Below are 16,492 nucleotides of genomic sequence, written 5' to 3'. Positions count from 1 at the left end.
CTAAACAACCTTACACAATATTACACAACACTCAACAACATGACAGACAAGGCGGTGTCGCTAATGCCTGACTCACCACAAGGGCCCCCGGCAGACGGCCCGCGGTGCCGTGCACCAGGGTCTCACCGACTGTGAGAGACAACCGTTCGCGCCAAACGCCACCTACCGAAGAGACTCGCTCAACTTTCTCGTGCCGCCGCGAAGGCTTGCCGCCAGGTGTCACTGCCAGCGCTGCCGATCCAACCATGATGATGATAGGGGTGATCAACGCTCGCGAATACAACGCCGCCTACCGCTCAATAGTTGTGACCCCGAAATACGGCTTCAGCGTGAGACACATGCATAACGCGGCGCAAACAACTTTACAGGGGGTGCCAGCACCCCCACAGTGGACAGGGTTATGCCCGAGCAGGCTTTTCACAATAATGGGGGCCGAAGACATAGGGTTTCCTATAAATACACTGTAGGGGTAACACTGACACTAGTGTCTATGGGAGCTGCACCGCACGGTGTTTCACCGACCATGGTAAGCCTAAGCAAGCACGAGCGAACTTCAGTAAGATGGGTATACAGTACTCGTATTTGTCTGGTCTTCGTGCTTTAGGCTGCGCTTGGCTTTAGCGTGGCTTGAAGCTGCTTTGTCACGAGAGGACAATCAGCAAATGTTCAGCAGTTACACTTGACCACCTTAATCATTTAAGCTCACCAATTGAAGTTGGGTCATGAAGTTCACAGATTCGTTTTTTTTTTTTTCATTCGAAACAAAGCCAAAACACAGCATACAAAGAAACAAGTGTGTTCGAAGCCCGCAAGCACGAAGGCTAAGCAAATTTGTGTACTACCCATCATTATCATGGTGGCCGAACGATCGCAGCGCCAGAGTCCCCCCCCCCCCCCCCCTAGTTAATTGTAAGAAACTATATGGCTGAAAAATCCTGAGGTTGCATTGTAAGTACCTACTCTTATTATGGCTGCACGTTTTTTAACAGCGAAGCGCTATTCTTGGTAGTGATTTTCATGCCCGTTGATTGATGGATATGTGGGGTTCAACGTCCCAAAACCACCATGTGATTATGGGAGACGCCGTAGTGCAGGGCTCCCGAAATTTCGAACACCTGAGGTTCTTTAACGTGCACCCAAATCTGGGCACACGGGCCTACAGCAGTTTCTCCTCCATCGAAAATGCAGCCGCCGCAGCCGGGGTTCAATACCGTGACCTGCGGGTAAGCAGCCGAGTACCTTAGCCACTAGTTCACTGCGGCGGGGCAGGTTTTCATGTCCGTAGAGTGACTCGCCCACAGAAATTAGCTTAATACCACTACGGATATGTGTCACTGCTCCCACAACTCACCACTACTATTCCTACCACACTTCCCACTCACCCACTATATGCCACGTCATTTCCGCCTGATTCCCACTTTATTCAACCCAACTGAGTGATCGTCGCGGGTGAAGGCGACGAATGCGGTGTTCAAATACTTGAATGCAACAAACTAATTGTACCGACAATTATAAACTTAACGTGTTACGATGACTGTGAAGTGTGATTTTGTGTGTGCTTGCTCGCTCCCCCCCCCCCCCCCCCCGTCTCTAGTTCTCCATCTTGAAAACTCTCCCACTCTTTTCCCTTGGTAAGGTACTATACCAGTCCTCCTAGACTGTTTTAACACCACTTCCTTTCCTTTGCCTCCTGTTCCTTCCTTCGCCGCTCCATTAAACCCCACTGCACGCCATTAGCTTCGCTCTTTCATCAGTGTCCACCAAATGCAGCTGGCTGAATCCCCCCCCTCCCCCCTTTCAACCCTCGGGGTATGTGGAGTAAAAATCGCATGTGCGGTCATTAAAGAGAGAGAAACACTAAACTCTCTTTTCAGTACATGTTTTCAGAGCTACTTGTCTTGATTGAACTGTCGTACTCGCTCGTACTGAGAGAACTGAAAAATGGCGGTTTTAGATCGGCTAGTCAATTCGTGAGCATTGGGGCTAAAGAAAACATGCAATGGGATGAATAATATAATTTGTTTTGTTTTTGTTCTTGGTTTTTCTTGTATTATTCATGGTTTAAACTTTCGATCCTTGTTTTCAATCGCTTACAAACCTTTTCTGTTAGAGTCTGGCACATTTTGCACACGCCCTACCCATGCACGAACGCGACTTTCACGCGCAAAAACTTGATGTTGAATTCCAATAAGAGATCCAGATCAACTTTTTTTTTTGCTCTCAGTTGAGCATTAATATTTCAATGCAGGTTGGGGCGTGAATTGTGTGTACCAATGGCAGATCGAGAGCGACCGAAGATTGCCGATTGCTCCGTACAGCAAGAAACCTTCCTCTGCTGAAATAGTGGATTTCACCGGAAGTTCGTGTTATGTAGTCCGTGCGCCGGCCTTTCACCTCGTCACGACCGGATGTTTGAAGTAGCGGGCAGTCATGGACGAGTGGGAAAACGCTTCGCCTTCTCCCCCAATGCCCCATCGCAAGATTTGTGTGTATCGAATGTTCCCGTCGAGGCGTACGTATTCCAAACGCAAATCTTGCTATACTAATCGCGCTCGGATCTATACACGCTTCGTTGACGATCCAGTCGAACGCTCGCGATCTGCCATTCGAATTCAACATGAGTCGTTGAAGCTGTTTTCTCCTCACGCTGCCGCGCAATGCAGGAAACCCAGCTTCGCCGGAGACGTTTTGACAGCAGAGTTCCTTGAGCCGCTGGTCATTTCTGAAAGCTCGGCTGCTTTTCGCCACAGGAAATGTGTATGTGCCACGCAGCTCCTGAAATAGTATAGTCATGCACAGTATAGTATAATGATTGATATGTGGGGTTTAACGTCCCAAAACCACCATATGATTATGAGAGACGCCGTAGTGGAGGGCTCCGGAAATTTCGACCACCTGGGGTTCTTTAACGTGCACCCAAATCTGAGCACACGGGCCTACAACATTTCCGCCTCCATCGGAAATGCAGCCGCCGCCACAGTATAGTATAGCAAGGGAAGTTAGGATGAGGGGGACGCTAAATCATGTCGTAGCCTTGTATCGTAATTTTTTTAGCAAGGGAATGTGAAAGTGAAGTCGGTGTGGGCAGGAGTGAATTGAGGGTGTGGAAGGGAAGGGCTGAAGAAATGAGGTCATAGCATTGTACAACATGCCTTAGCATGTTAAAATGAAGTTAGGGTGACGAGGAGAAGAAGGGTAAATCAGATGATAGATTTGTACAGCATATTTTAGAAAGGGGATGTGAAAGTGACGTGAGGGTTGGGAAGAGGACAAAGGGTAAATCAGGTCATAGCTTTGTACAGTATATATTTAAAAGGGGATGTGAAAGGGAAGTGAGGTTTGGTTGGAGTGATGTGAAGGTGGAAAAGGGGTTAGTGGTGTTACAGTCTTGTCTAGTATATTTTACCAAGGCGATGGGAAATCGAATTTAGGGTGGGAAGAAGTGATGTGAGGTTGTGGAGGAGGGGACGGGCTAAATTAGGTCATATATTTCTACAATACACTATAGCAAGAAGATGTAAAAGAGAAGTGAGATTGGGGAGAGGGTAAATCATGTCTTAGTCTTGTATAGTATATTTCAGCAAGAAAATGTGAAAGGGAAGTGAAGGTCAGAAGGACTGGTGTAAGGGGCTGTACGAGGAAAAGAAGGAGATGAGAGGATATATCATAACAGCTATTTGCAGTATAGCAAGGGGAGAGAAAAAGAAGCGAGGCTTAAGAGAAGGGACAGGAAGAGGGAAAGAAAGGAAGATGTATATAGAGTTCAATTAAAACAGAAAAAAAACACCATGGGTGTTTCAAACATCCATAGTGTTTTTTCATAGTGTTTTTTCAAACACCCATAGCGCCACCACCTGGCGGCCAGGTGGTGGCGCTGGCTTGCCAGCTCCACTAGAGTTACTGCATATACAGAAACTCTAAGCACCGATAGAGTTACTGCATATACAGGGACACTAAGCCCCTATGCTTATACCCAATTCCACCGACGTGGAACTGGTTTTATTGTATGGTGTTTATCAAACGGGGAGTGGTATATTCGGCTTCCTACATCGGTTACATTAGCTTCCTACATTACATTAGCTACATAACATTAGCTTCCTACATTAGGTACATTAGCTTCTGCTTCCTTTCTGTTATAAACAGAAGAAATAAAGTCAATTACATTGATTTTTCAAGCTTCAGAATTAATTCCACGCTAACACATACCCGCCCTCTTCATCTAGGAGCATAAATTACTGTCAAATTCGTCTGAACGAGAAGCCTGTAGCATAAGATTGCATTACAACTTATATAAACAGAGCCATAGAAGTGCTGAGTTCTTTATAAGGGACTGGAGGTGGGGGAGCTTCTCCCACCGAGGCTGTTGCGTTGAAAGCGCAGTACAAATACGATGTATTAGGAGAGGAGAGCGGGGGTCGGGCACCCCCTCCCCCTTTCTGAGTGCACGCCACATCCTCAGGGCTACGAACAAGTGACGTGACGCTTTTCTTAAAGTCCACAGATGCCTACAGCAAGGGACATGCGGTTTGTCGAACTGACATTTGGCGCGCCCGTTTTTACACCGCGGCAGCTGTTTCCTAGTTGACGCGTGCCAGACTTTTTCACGAGCCACTAACGACCTTACTATAGCGTGTTTATTCGGCGCCTTTTTTCTCCCAGAATGCGTCTATAATAAGCAAGAACACGAAAGAACCACTACAACGCCCCTGTTTTTCTTCCTTTTCCATCAGGGGGTCGGGTGTCCCGGGCAACATCCCGAACAAGCGAAAGAATAAAAAAAGGTGATGGTGGCGCTGCTGGTATTTAATCTTTGTCGAGCGCTTCGTTCCTGAGCACGGGGACAATTTTATTTTTAAACGCTGCCACCTAGGAACCCCGACCGGCGTTTCGGCAACTTTGGCCGCATGCCCGCTACGCCGGCGTGCTCCCCAAGCGAGGCCTGCCTGTCCCAAACCCGTGCAACGCTCGGAGAAAAAAAAAAAAAAGCGCCGCTGCTTCTTATTTACGGCACACAGAACGTGGCGGCACCACCGTCACCCCCGGCTTGACGCGCTCTCTTAACGCTCACAACCAATCAGAACCCGAGCGTCGTCTCTGTTTCCATGGCAACTGCTTTTATTTTGGACGCGCCGTTCCTCCCTTTCTCTACACCGCAACGCAACGCGCTTTGCCTTCTCCTCTCCGTCTAGCAGACGACCTCGTCCGAACCGATCCGTAGCAGACGACGCGGCGAACGGAAACGCCGAGGGTCGTTCGCTTGCGCGTTGCTTCTCCCAATCAAGAACCAGGAACCGCTGATTGGGCCTTCGTAATTGGTGACGTCATAGTGTGTGTGCCTTGCAAGTGACGTTTCGGTTCGCTTCTGTGTTACGTCGATTCTTGCTGTTGTTCGTGGTGATCAAATCGCAGTGTATGCTCCCAACACGGCGGAACGGATAATCGCTGCGCCGTTTCTTTAGATTAGTACGTGGATCAAACTTACGGAAGTGAGACGGTCGAGCACACTCAACGGCGGTGCAACATCGGGGATTTTCGTCGAGACAAGAAAAAAGAACAACTATAACATGGCCTGCTGCAACTTGAACGTGTTTGTGAAGTCCAGCGAGGGCGGCACGTTTGTTGTGCGTGATGAAGTGCAGTTGGTTGTGGCGTTTCGGTCTCTCTTACGGCTTTGAAGACGACTGAAACCATTGCGTCTCTCCGACTTTTTTTCGCCTCAAGCACTTGCCATCCGTGCTGTTCTTCGAGGCTCTAGAAATAGAGAAAAGGAAAGAAAACGTGGCCACGCCTTTAGGGTTTGTTTTGCGCAAGACTTGAAAGAGGATGCCTTCCTGGGGATCGGGTTGCCTAAGGAGCTCCCAGAAGCACCAACGTGAGTCCATCATGTTTCACGTACTTATCTATCTCGTGTTTTTTCTTTATCAAGGGACTATAGAATATCGTCTTGTAGCATCAACGCGCGAAATAATAACGGAAATCTTGAAGAGTTCCTAAACAATATCTGAAAATTCCATCGGCTATCGCGTTGTTCTATCCTGGCGTTTCCGGTCCTTTCGGCGCAGTTCGTGATGTCAGTGGTCTATTCACGTGATCCCATGAGTAAAAAAGCTTTGAACTTGTTCACATTCGAAGGATATCAATTGTGAATTGCCTCATACCCAGCTTTTTTTTTCATCCAGTCGCACGCCTGTTTAGCCTGTTGTTTCATCATGACTGTCGTGCGTGATCAACCGATTTCGCATCGTTCTGTGCGTTTTCGACTGCGCAAGTGATGACAACAGCGCAACCGAAAGTCATTAAATTATGGTAGGCTATCTGAGTGCCTTCTGCTGACGTCGTCCACGTGTTTTGGGAATACATAAGTGGCGAGGGTAAGATAGGGCCTGTAGGAAGGGTAGTGAAAGAAACCTCACCATCATCTCTGAACTCAAGGTGGTTTATGGGGCCTTTGACATTCCGGGTGTCATGACAGTGTGGTTTCGAGGCACACAGTAATGGTGTATTACAAGTTAGTTTCGTCCCCCCCCCCCTTCCCAGGCTTAATTATTTTTTCACCTGAGGGTTGGGATGGGATGTTCAACGTGCGTCTAAGTTCAAAGTACGTGATTGCATTTGCATTTCGTTATCCATCGATATGCGGCCGCCGTGAGTGGGGATCGTACCCACAACCTAGAGCTTCGCAGAGCTATGACTTAGACACTCGGCTACCACGGTGGTTGTTCATTTAACTTGCAATGTAGCCCCGCCACGGTGGTCTAGTGGTTAAGGTACTCGGCTGCTGACCCGCAGGTCACGGGATCAAATCCCGGCTGTGGTGGCTGCATTTCCGATGGAGGCGGAAACGTTGTAGGCCCGTGTACTCAGATTTGGGTGTACGTTAAAGAACCCCAGGTGGTCGAAATTTCCGGAGCCCTCCACTACGGCGTCTCTCATAATCATATGGTGGTTTTGGGACGTTAAACCCCACAAATGAATCAATTAACTTGCAATGTAACAAAACAATCGAGGGTCGAATTCGCAATGCTTACTTTCCGCAAGTTCGAATTTCCATTGGTCAGCGCGCTTCCCTAATGGTACGTCTCTTATCCGGATTATTTGAAGTCTTTTAAGAAAATCCTTCGCGTATAAGAAAATTTTGTGAACACGTTCTCGGTTGTCATCAGCGATTTCCCCTGGCTTTGAAATCATTATCGCGACCGCTACCCAGGCTCTCACGTGACGCGGACAAATGGGATTTTCTCGCGAACGGCGTTGCGATGTTCTCCAAGCACAAACGACACGTCGGTCTCCTTCAGCTACGGTCGCGGCCTCCGAGATAGATGAAGACAGACGCCAACGATCTCGGAGCTTTTACAAAACGGTGGAGGTGCAAGGGGGTGTTATGGTTGCCCAAGACTACTCACATAAATTATCGGGCGCGAAAGCGGGGTGACAGTTACGACTTGAGAGCGGTGAGGGCATGGCCTCGACGAAGCGCCAAGTAGAGAGTGACACGCACATTTCGTAGACGGCAAACGCTCGGGTTTATTCTTTCTCGCCTTGAAACTTTGCCCTAGAAGGGTGTAACGTTGTTCAAATCGGTCGATAGCTTAGCATTTTTGTTGGATTTCGCACATTCGTAAAAAACAAAAAAGAAGAAAAGAGAGAAATGAAAGGGGATACGTCATAGCTGTATGTTTGCAAAGCACGTGGTAAACCTATTACTTCCTTTGTATAGGCCAGATTATTTTACTCTCGCATGCTTGTTTCGAACCAGCATGCGTAATCTTGGTCTGCAGTTGCCATCTGTTGGCGAGACCAGCGCAGGGGCTGTGAAACAGTTACATCATGGCTGATGGCGTGCGAATAGTGGCGATCGTCAAGTGTTAAGAACAAGCTGGATGCTAGCGTAGTCTCCCGTTCTATGTAATAAGCACCCCCCCTCCCCTCCCGCTAGCAAAGATGGCTGCCCTTGCAAGCGATGAAAATTCTGGCGACAGCAAGATGACGATGTGGTTGCGTTTCGGAGATGGACAGAGAAGAGGCGAGAAGTACACAGCGCAACTTTCAACTTTTTTTATTAGAAGAAGAGAACAGCGTCACTTATATACGCTGAATCACGTTACACAGGGCCTGTGCATTAAAATTTACCGAGCCCTCCAAAACACGTGTATTTCTCAGATGACATCAACGAAGCTATGCTATGCTAACACACGATTTTGCGCATTCTATTCGGCTTCGATTATGAGCCTCGCCGATTGATTATAGTTGTGGAAAATGACTGTGCTCGAGAATCACAGGCAGTGAGTAAGGAGAGGACTGTTTGAACCGTTCTTGACATTATTATTGTGTTCTCTTAGGCACTCATTAAAGCGTCGCCCAACTAGCCCTATATATACATTTCCACAAGAAAGTGGAATGTTGTAAACTACGCCTTCTTGACACTGAAGTTTACCTCATGGTTCCCTTCGCAGACTGGAGGCCTACTGCGTAACAAGGGTCTGTCAGTTAAATTTGTTCAATCAGGATAACTTTTGTGGGGCGAAAAATACGACGTCCACACCCTCCTGTCGAACAGCTGTCTTAAATTGTAAAATGCAATGAACGTATAGAATGACTTCTACATTTAAGTTCCTGTTATACTTGTCGTGTTGTTCTGTTGACAAGATTGTTTCGCCATTATATTTACCAGCACCTTGCACGCCGACACTAAGACGTGGTGAACAAAAGTCGTGCTCTTTGGCTAAACACAAACACACACCTTCCCTTGTTCATGCATATGAAAGTATTTGAAAATACAGAACGTGTCCTAGACGTTATGAAAGACCGCGATTTGCAAAAGATACATTGTTTGTTGATTGATATGAAGATGTCGCTCTAATATATGTGGGCTTCCAGCACAAAGGAACATCCATTTCACAAGAGGCGTTTCGGACGCGTGCGCGCTTGACCGGAATATGAAAGATGGTGTACCTATAGATAGTATCCCGAAAGGAAAATATTGTGCTAGAGTTTGATATTAGTACTACAGCTTCAACAATACTGAGTACTCTTAGACGGTTAGACTACGTCTTGGCAAGACCAACAGGGCGTTGTCGTTATATATTAACGCATACAAGGTGTGTTCACGAATAAGCCAGTCTTTTTGTATCTGCGTCATATGTGTGAAGATATCTTGTAGATGACGTGTATTGCAGCTTCTTGATATCCAAGTATAAGTCTTTTTGGAAGGTGTCATGAAATCGCGCTCATATTGGCTCTAAAACTACACTTCATGGAGGCGTATTCAGAATGTCTATGTGTGAGTGGATGTCTGTTTTGTACCCACATTGAACACGCTAAGTTGTTATAGTTGATTTAGCGGTTCACATGCACCCGCAAAACGTCTTATGTTCAACGAATCAGATGACACGATCATCAGGACCGAATGAAATCTCGTGTTCTTTTGTGAAGTCCGTACATGTTTCATTTATACCTTCTGTTTTTTTTTTTGTAATGTCAAGAAACCGCCGGCAGAGTTTGTGAATTCGTGTAAGAGCCGTTCACTTAATTAAAACAACGATTTGCTTAAAAAGATCGTTGTCTGTTGGAGTGAGGACATTTAAAGCACTTGTTGTTACATTGCGTAATTTCGTCGTTAGCGGTGCCGTTAACCAGCTCTCGTTACATGTCAGTTGAGAATTATGACAGATTATCGACGAAGTATACTTAAAAGCATATATACTGGCCTAAGAAGTTCTTGCACAGTGTTCACAAACTCATAGCTCTGCATCAGCAACAGGTATCGCAGTTCTATAGTGAGTGCGCAGAGGAACACTCTGCCTCACCTGAGACAACAGCCGTCTGTGCACACTTAGCGGCTCATTGCTGGCCCCGCCGCGGTGGTCTAGTGGCTAAGGTACTCGGCTGCTGACCCGCAGGTCGCGGGATCGAATCCCGGCTGCGGCGGCTGCATTTCCGATGGAGGCGGACATGTTGTAGGCCCGTGTGCTCAGATTTGGGTGCACGTCAAAGAACCCCATGTGGTAGAAAATTCCGGAGTCCTCCACTACGGCGTCTCTCATAATAATATGGTGGTTCTGAAACGTTAAACCCCACATATCAATCAATCAATCAATCAATCAATCAATCAATCAATCAGTCGGCTCATTGCAGGGACTGCGGATGCCAGGCGAAGAACTCTCCTCCGGTATTGATAGAACCTATCACCTTTAGCATTACGCGTACAACGAAGGCTCTTATATCAGCATGAGCTACAGCGGCGGTTGCTCCCCCGACCTGATACTGCAGGTTTGTTAAAATTTAACGGTGTTCGCATGTAAAAAACAAAATGGCCGCGGGTCTGCGTGCTTCGCTGCGAATGTCTTCTCAAAACGATGGTCTTCCGCCGGCCTTCTTTCATGCATATAGTCGCATTTTCGGTGCAGCCTAAGGAACGTTTTTATGATTACGTATCTATGTGTTTTCTCTTCAAGGAACACACCACCTAATACTTACGTGTTTATGTTTCGCCTCAGATATGCTTAATATTTGCTTTGTGATCGGCAATGTTCACAAGTATGAAGGTAGCCACCAGGTCAAGATGGCCGGAAGTTCGGCAAGTGCTTAAACTTTCGCTGGGTGGGCGAGTCATGTGACAAACAGACAGACGGACGGATGGACAGACAGGCAGAAATGGTGACAGACAGACGGACGGACAGACGGACAGTAATGGGTGATGCATGCGGTGTGAGACGCACAGTGTATCTTCCCGATCCGTTGTCGTCCGTGTAGTTTCTTTGTGCCACTGTTCTGAGTTTTGCAATACCAGCCACCCCGTCTCTCTCTCTCCCAGTTAAGAAATATGAAATATCTGCTTTGTACAGCCGATGCATGTTAGTTTTTAGAGGCGAAGCACCTTAGCGTGTCGGCTTGTCGTGTCGTCGTCACGGTTCCTATCATAAACGTGTACGCGGCACAAAAACTGGGTAGACCCCACTACACTCCACCTATACGGGAGAGAAGAAACGCCGGGTAGACGAGGCTGAGGATAAGATACATTTCAAACCAGCAGTAGCGGCGTCACCGGCTTACCAGCGCGACCAAGCGGAGACAGCTCTTCGTCCTTTTCGTCAGGCACACATCGTTCCAGACAATGTCAACACGCATTTAGCAATATTATGAGTTAAAGGTTCATCGTTACTGCCTCAAACATTAGGTGTGGCTAAGCAGCGGTATCAGAATCCCTCCATGAAATTTACCAAGACACTCAAGTTCCCTGTCTAAAACCAGAGACACACACGTGCATCGTCTACAAGTCAAGCAACAATTTTGGAGGTGGATCTGCAAAGTAATAATGCAATAGTTGTTTGGCGGTGAAAAGAAATCGTTAAACACTCTTTCTAAACACATTTGGGGGACGGCTCAGTGCTCTCCCATAGTTGAGTACGAAGTACTCGAAATCGTTAAACACTTTTTCTAAACATATATAGAAGAGCGGTGATTTTGCTGCTGGAAACACTGGCGCACACTGCACGCTTTACCCCTTGCCAGTTTCATGTCACCCTTTTCAACATGTTTCTTAGTAACGTAATGGGCTTAATCGAATTCGGTGCAGCGCATGCATAGTGCATGTAGTTGCGAAAGAAAGAAATGAAATTAAAAAAAAATGTTTCGCACGTTTTTTTTGTTTTGCGTATTTAAAACGAGAGCGTCCCGAGCTATAAATGCACCTCATGAGCAGTGTTGGCGTCTGTACCAAAAACTCGCTTTCGTTGAAGTCATTAAGAAGCTTACTTAAGAAACACGTAATTTAGTGCTTGTCTGGCACAGCCGCGTTGTAATCGGTGGCGTGGGCCGATAGACCACAATCTCACTCATCGATTTAAAACCGCAAACTGCTTACGTATAGTGCGCTGTTTAGGAAGTTCATATATGATATATGGTTACACAAGCATGCTTAAAGGGTGCAGTAACTTTCATTACAGGTGTGTAATGAACTTTACAGGCATGTTTTTTTTCTTCCTCTTTGCGGTAGCATTGTGCGAACAGAAAACTGTATTTTGCGTGAAAACGTTGTAAGATGAAAAATAAATTCCGAGCTGAAATTGGGAAATATGAATATCTAGTGATGCAACGTGGAGCTTGCCATATATGTTATAAGTTCATAATCAAGGCGCAAATTACGCTAAAACAAGAAATTTATTTCGAAAAAAAAAAGTGACAAATCTCGTACTGAGCCACGTAAACCTTGAAACAGTGAAAAAATAAATAATTCTGGAGACTTACCTGGTTGCTTATAGGTTGTTTCTAAGAATTAACTTGGTGACACAGGTTGTTCCTGTGTTGCTTCTGATTGATTGATTTGTGGGGTTTAACGTCCCAAAACCACCATTTGATTATGAGAGACGCCGTAGTGGAGGGCTCCGGAAATTTTGACCACCTGGGGTTCTTTAACGTGCACCCAAATCTGAGTACACGGGCCTACAACATTTCCGCCTCCATCGGAAATGCAGCCGCCGCAGCCGGGAATCGAACCCGCGACCTGCGGGTCAGCAGCCGAGTACCTTAGCCACTAGACCACCGCAGCGGGGCGTGTGTTGCTTCTGGACCACTGCTAGGCTTCAGAAGGGCAACATGCCATGTGAACGAAACCACCGCAAGAGCTGCAGGACCATAAAATGTAAATCATGACATTCATGACATACATGTCTTAATTTTCATGTTATGGCTAGTGAAATATGTTCTTCATACAGTCATGCTATGCCATACCAAGTTTGGTATCAATACAATTATTGAAACGGACAGGAGGGCTGAAAGTCGTAGGCGGCTAGATAGATAGATAGATAGATAGATAGATAGATAGATAGATAGATAGATAGATAGATAGATAGATAGATAGATAGATAGATAGATAGATAGATAGATAGATAATACAATTATACCGGCGCGGTCTAATGCTATTCGCATTGGCCAGTGTTGGCTGCTTGTTGTGCCCCGCTGCGGTGGTCTAGTGGCCGGGATCGAATCTTGCAGCTGAGGCGGCTGCATTTTCGATGGAGGTGAAAATGCTGTAGGCCCGTGTGCTCAGATTTGGGTGCACGTTAAAGAACCCTTGGTGGTCTAAATTTCCGCAGCCCTCCACTACGACGTCTCTCATAATCATATGGTGGTTTTAGGGACATAAAACCCCACATATCATCAAATATCAGCTGCTTGTTGTCTACTCATTCTTGCAGCATCGTAATATATGCAATGCATTTACACTACTATACTCTTCTGTGGGACTGTACAAGTGCTTCAGAACCTAAGACAATGTAGTTTAAGGAAATTGGATCACAAGTATTTTTGTGCTGTTTCTTAGCTGTATTTATTTACATCGTCTGCCTTTTCCAATACTCCCTCCCTCAGTTTTTTTAAATTGCATTAGCTCGAAGCAGAAACTACATACTACAATTTAATACAACATAATGGGACAGATTACCAATATAAGAAGGGCTCGAAATTTTGTTTTTTAAGCTAGAAGCTTCAAGACGAAATTTTTTCACTAGTCCTTCGTATTTCGCTCTATTTTAAATTGTGATATTAACCACACCAATACGCCCGAGTCCTTTGTCCCTTGCGCTGTTTTGAGTTAGCATGCGGCATACACTGAATTACCCAAGCATCCACTTACGCAGATACGGCAACAAGACTATAATTGCAAGCGGGCAACAAATACGACCGAGACGGCAGATCGTGCTCGAGAAACGTCTGACATTCGGGAATAAGAAAGAGAGAGAGAGAACATGATAAAGGAAGGAAGGGGGAGAGATGTACTTGGCGGAATTGCCCGCGGTTCCTTGATGAGCGGCGGAGCATTTCCGGTGAATCTATTATACAACGCTGCCTTGTAAGAAAGAAAGAAAGAAAAAAATGAAGAAAGAAAGTTAACTATATAGGGCATCAGGCGATGGCCTCTTCAGCGCAGAGCAGAGCTTTCAAGGATATCTTTATTCAGGGGACGACGAGACAGAAAACTTTGTTCGCCCATTCGGAGAGAAGAGACACTCCTTCGTAGATGCGCGTCCCTAATAACAAAAAAATAATAAATGAAGGAAGAGGAACTTGTTTTGAGCTCTCTGTTCTGGCCTATTCATTTCCTTCATTGGGAAGAACGCGCGGGACACAGTGCTTTAGCAGAAGACATCGGGTTGCCTTCCACGGCGCGGTCGGGTCAATGACCCCTTTTTGGTCTGGCCCAAAGACGCGCTGGCCCTTCATAAGCATTTCATGCACTCTCCGCGGCATCGCCGCATTCCATTGTCGCGAAGTGGGTCGTTCATCTCAGTCTGGCCCAGCAGGATCTACGCGATCCGCTTTGTGCGCGTTGTATTTGCGTACCACGCAGCGAACTTTTTGCGGTTTGAGTTTAAAAAGTTGGGTTTCGACTCGAATACGGCTCACCAGAGAGCAGTCTAGCGTGACCAGAATTTTTTTGCTTTTTAAAAGGAAGGAGGGTAAGTTTCAGCCATACTTTATGTATGTTCGTGTGCCAGTTTGTATGCGTGCATGTGTATGTTCTCATTAAAAATTCAATATTTTCGTTGGGGAAGGGGAGGGGGGTGATTTGAAACTCCGGAGCTACGTCAATGACAGCGAAAACAACGCACGAACGAGGAAAGACACGTGCAGGACGTTAGCTATTCATCGGAGATCGTCTTGTGTACGTGTTTCATCGTCCGTTTCTTGTAATCTTTCATATTCGAATGGCTACTTCCATGGCCTCCGAGCTACGGTCGTTCGAGTGGTTGCCAAACGCGCCGCTTTCAAATCTCCGAGGCCACGCTACGCTCGTTTTATCTTATACTATACACAAGATGAGCAAGGGGAGTCGGGAGATGAATGGTTTAAGCGGTAGGGCGTTGCCCCGCCGCGGTGGTCTAGTGGCTAAGGTACTCGGCTGCTGACCCGCAGGGCGCGGGTTCAAATCCCGGCTGCGGCGGCTGCATTTCCGATGGAGGCGGAAATGTTGTAGGCCCGTGTGCTCAGATTTGGGTGCACGTTAAAGAATCCCAGGTGGTCGAAATTTCCGGAGCCCTCCACTACGGCGTCTCTCATAATCAAATGGTGGTTTTGGGACGTTAAACCCCACATATCAATCAATCAATCAATCAAGCGGTAGGGCGTTTTAAAAACAATATCGGTGCACAAACAAAATCGTTGAAGTTGAATGAAGTCGTTGCTGCATTAACATCGCCGCTATACCCCACCTCTCGGTCTCTCCTTACATCCTTTTCCGTGTGGCGACTTGATTACGATCATGCCTAACGTTCCCTACGTCATTTCCGGTCCTTCATGACACTTTTCGGATGCTTACTTCCGGTCTTGAGTTTATTTTTGGTTTCCGTTCCGGGTCTGTACCTATCCTACGCCTCCAGTTTGCAGGTCCTTACCGCGGGCAGATTAACTGAGGGGATACCTTGAAGTCGGTACAAGTAGAAAGCATGATCAGAAATTATCGTCGATATCGTGAACTAAATCGTACCCTGTTACGAGAAGTGCTTAGATGACTTCGTGAGAAGGGGTTGTAAAAGAAACACAACTGCGCCTTGCGTGAGCAAATGGCGATTCAGTTTATCTGACATAGTGTATGGTTCCAGTAGGGAAGTTGTGAGGAGTAGCTGATTGATGTTAATATCGAAGCGCACCAGCCTTAAAGCAGGCAGACAAGCATACAGCACTAAACATCTGGTCTAGTTGTCTGCAATACTTAGTGTATGTGTCGTCCCTGCACTTCTTTATTTTTTTTTCAGCATGAGTGTTTTGTCATGCAGAACTGAAATTTAGCCCGTATAGGGCTTGTGCTGATATCGCGCCCGTTAGTAGTGGTACAAATATTTTCTCATCGAAAGATGTAGGAGAGGAGGGAGAGGGCTTTGAGTAAGAGTATTTAGCGAGAGTAATTATTTTTACTTTAAAAGCTTCTTTTTACGTGCCAAGATATTGGGTGAGAACCCGCAGATTACGACGAGAAATAGATTTTTAACCAAATGATATTGGTGTGCCGCCTTATGCTTGAACCTCCGACGTTTGTGCGGTGTTGTGTATAGCCACTTCAGGAACTGTATACTGAGCTGACGTCCAGTAGCGTAGTCAGAAATTTTATTGTGGGTGGGGGGGGGGGGAAGGGGGCGGTTAATTATACTGTATGTATGTTCTTCCTTGCGTGAGTTTATCTGTATGCGTATATATATACACCCCATGCTATTTACCGCGTGCTTACAGAAGGTTTTCAGAAGCCTAGAATGGGAACAGTTAGGGATAAGAGTTAATGGAGAGTACCTTAGTAACCTGCGCTTTTCCGATGACATTGCATTGCTGAGTAACTCAGGGGACGAATTGCAACTCATGATTACGGAGTTAAACAAGGAGAGCAGAAAGGTGGGTCTTAAAATTAATCTGCAGAAAACGAAAGTAATGTACAACAACCTCGGAAAGGAGCAGCGCTTCGAGATAGGTAATAGTGCACTTCAAGTTGTAGAAGACTATGTGT

At 46.3% G+C, this 16,492-nt stretch overlaps 1 protein-coding gene across 1 annotated transcript in view; it reads left to right on the top strand.

Annotated features, from left to right (window-relative positions):
* The first annotated feature begins 5,197 nt into the window (after positions 1–5,197).
* Positions 5,198–16,492, top strand: part of Grip (Glutamate receptor interacting protein) — a 174,020-nt gene continuing 162,725 nt past the window's right edge. The window contains exon 1 of the mRNA XM_075873293.1: positions 5,198–5,872. Within this exon, the coding sequence (XP_075729408.1) occupies positions 5,824–5,872 (49 nt within the window). The 5' untranslated portion in view covers positions 5,198–5,823. The remainder of the gene's footprint in view (positions 5,873–16,492) is intronic.

Source organism: Rhipicephalus microplus, chromosome 9 (assembly GCF_043290135.1).
Source record: "Rhipicephalus microplus isolate Deutch F79 chromosome 9, USDA_Rmic, whole genome shotgun sequence".
Lineage (NCBI taxonomy): Eukaryota > Metazoa > Arthropoda > Arachnida > Ixodida > Ixodidae > Rhipicephalus > Rhipicephalus microplus.
Note: the sequence above shows the minus strand (reverse complement) of the source record. Positions and strands in the feature narration are given on the sequence as shown.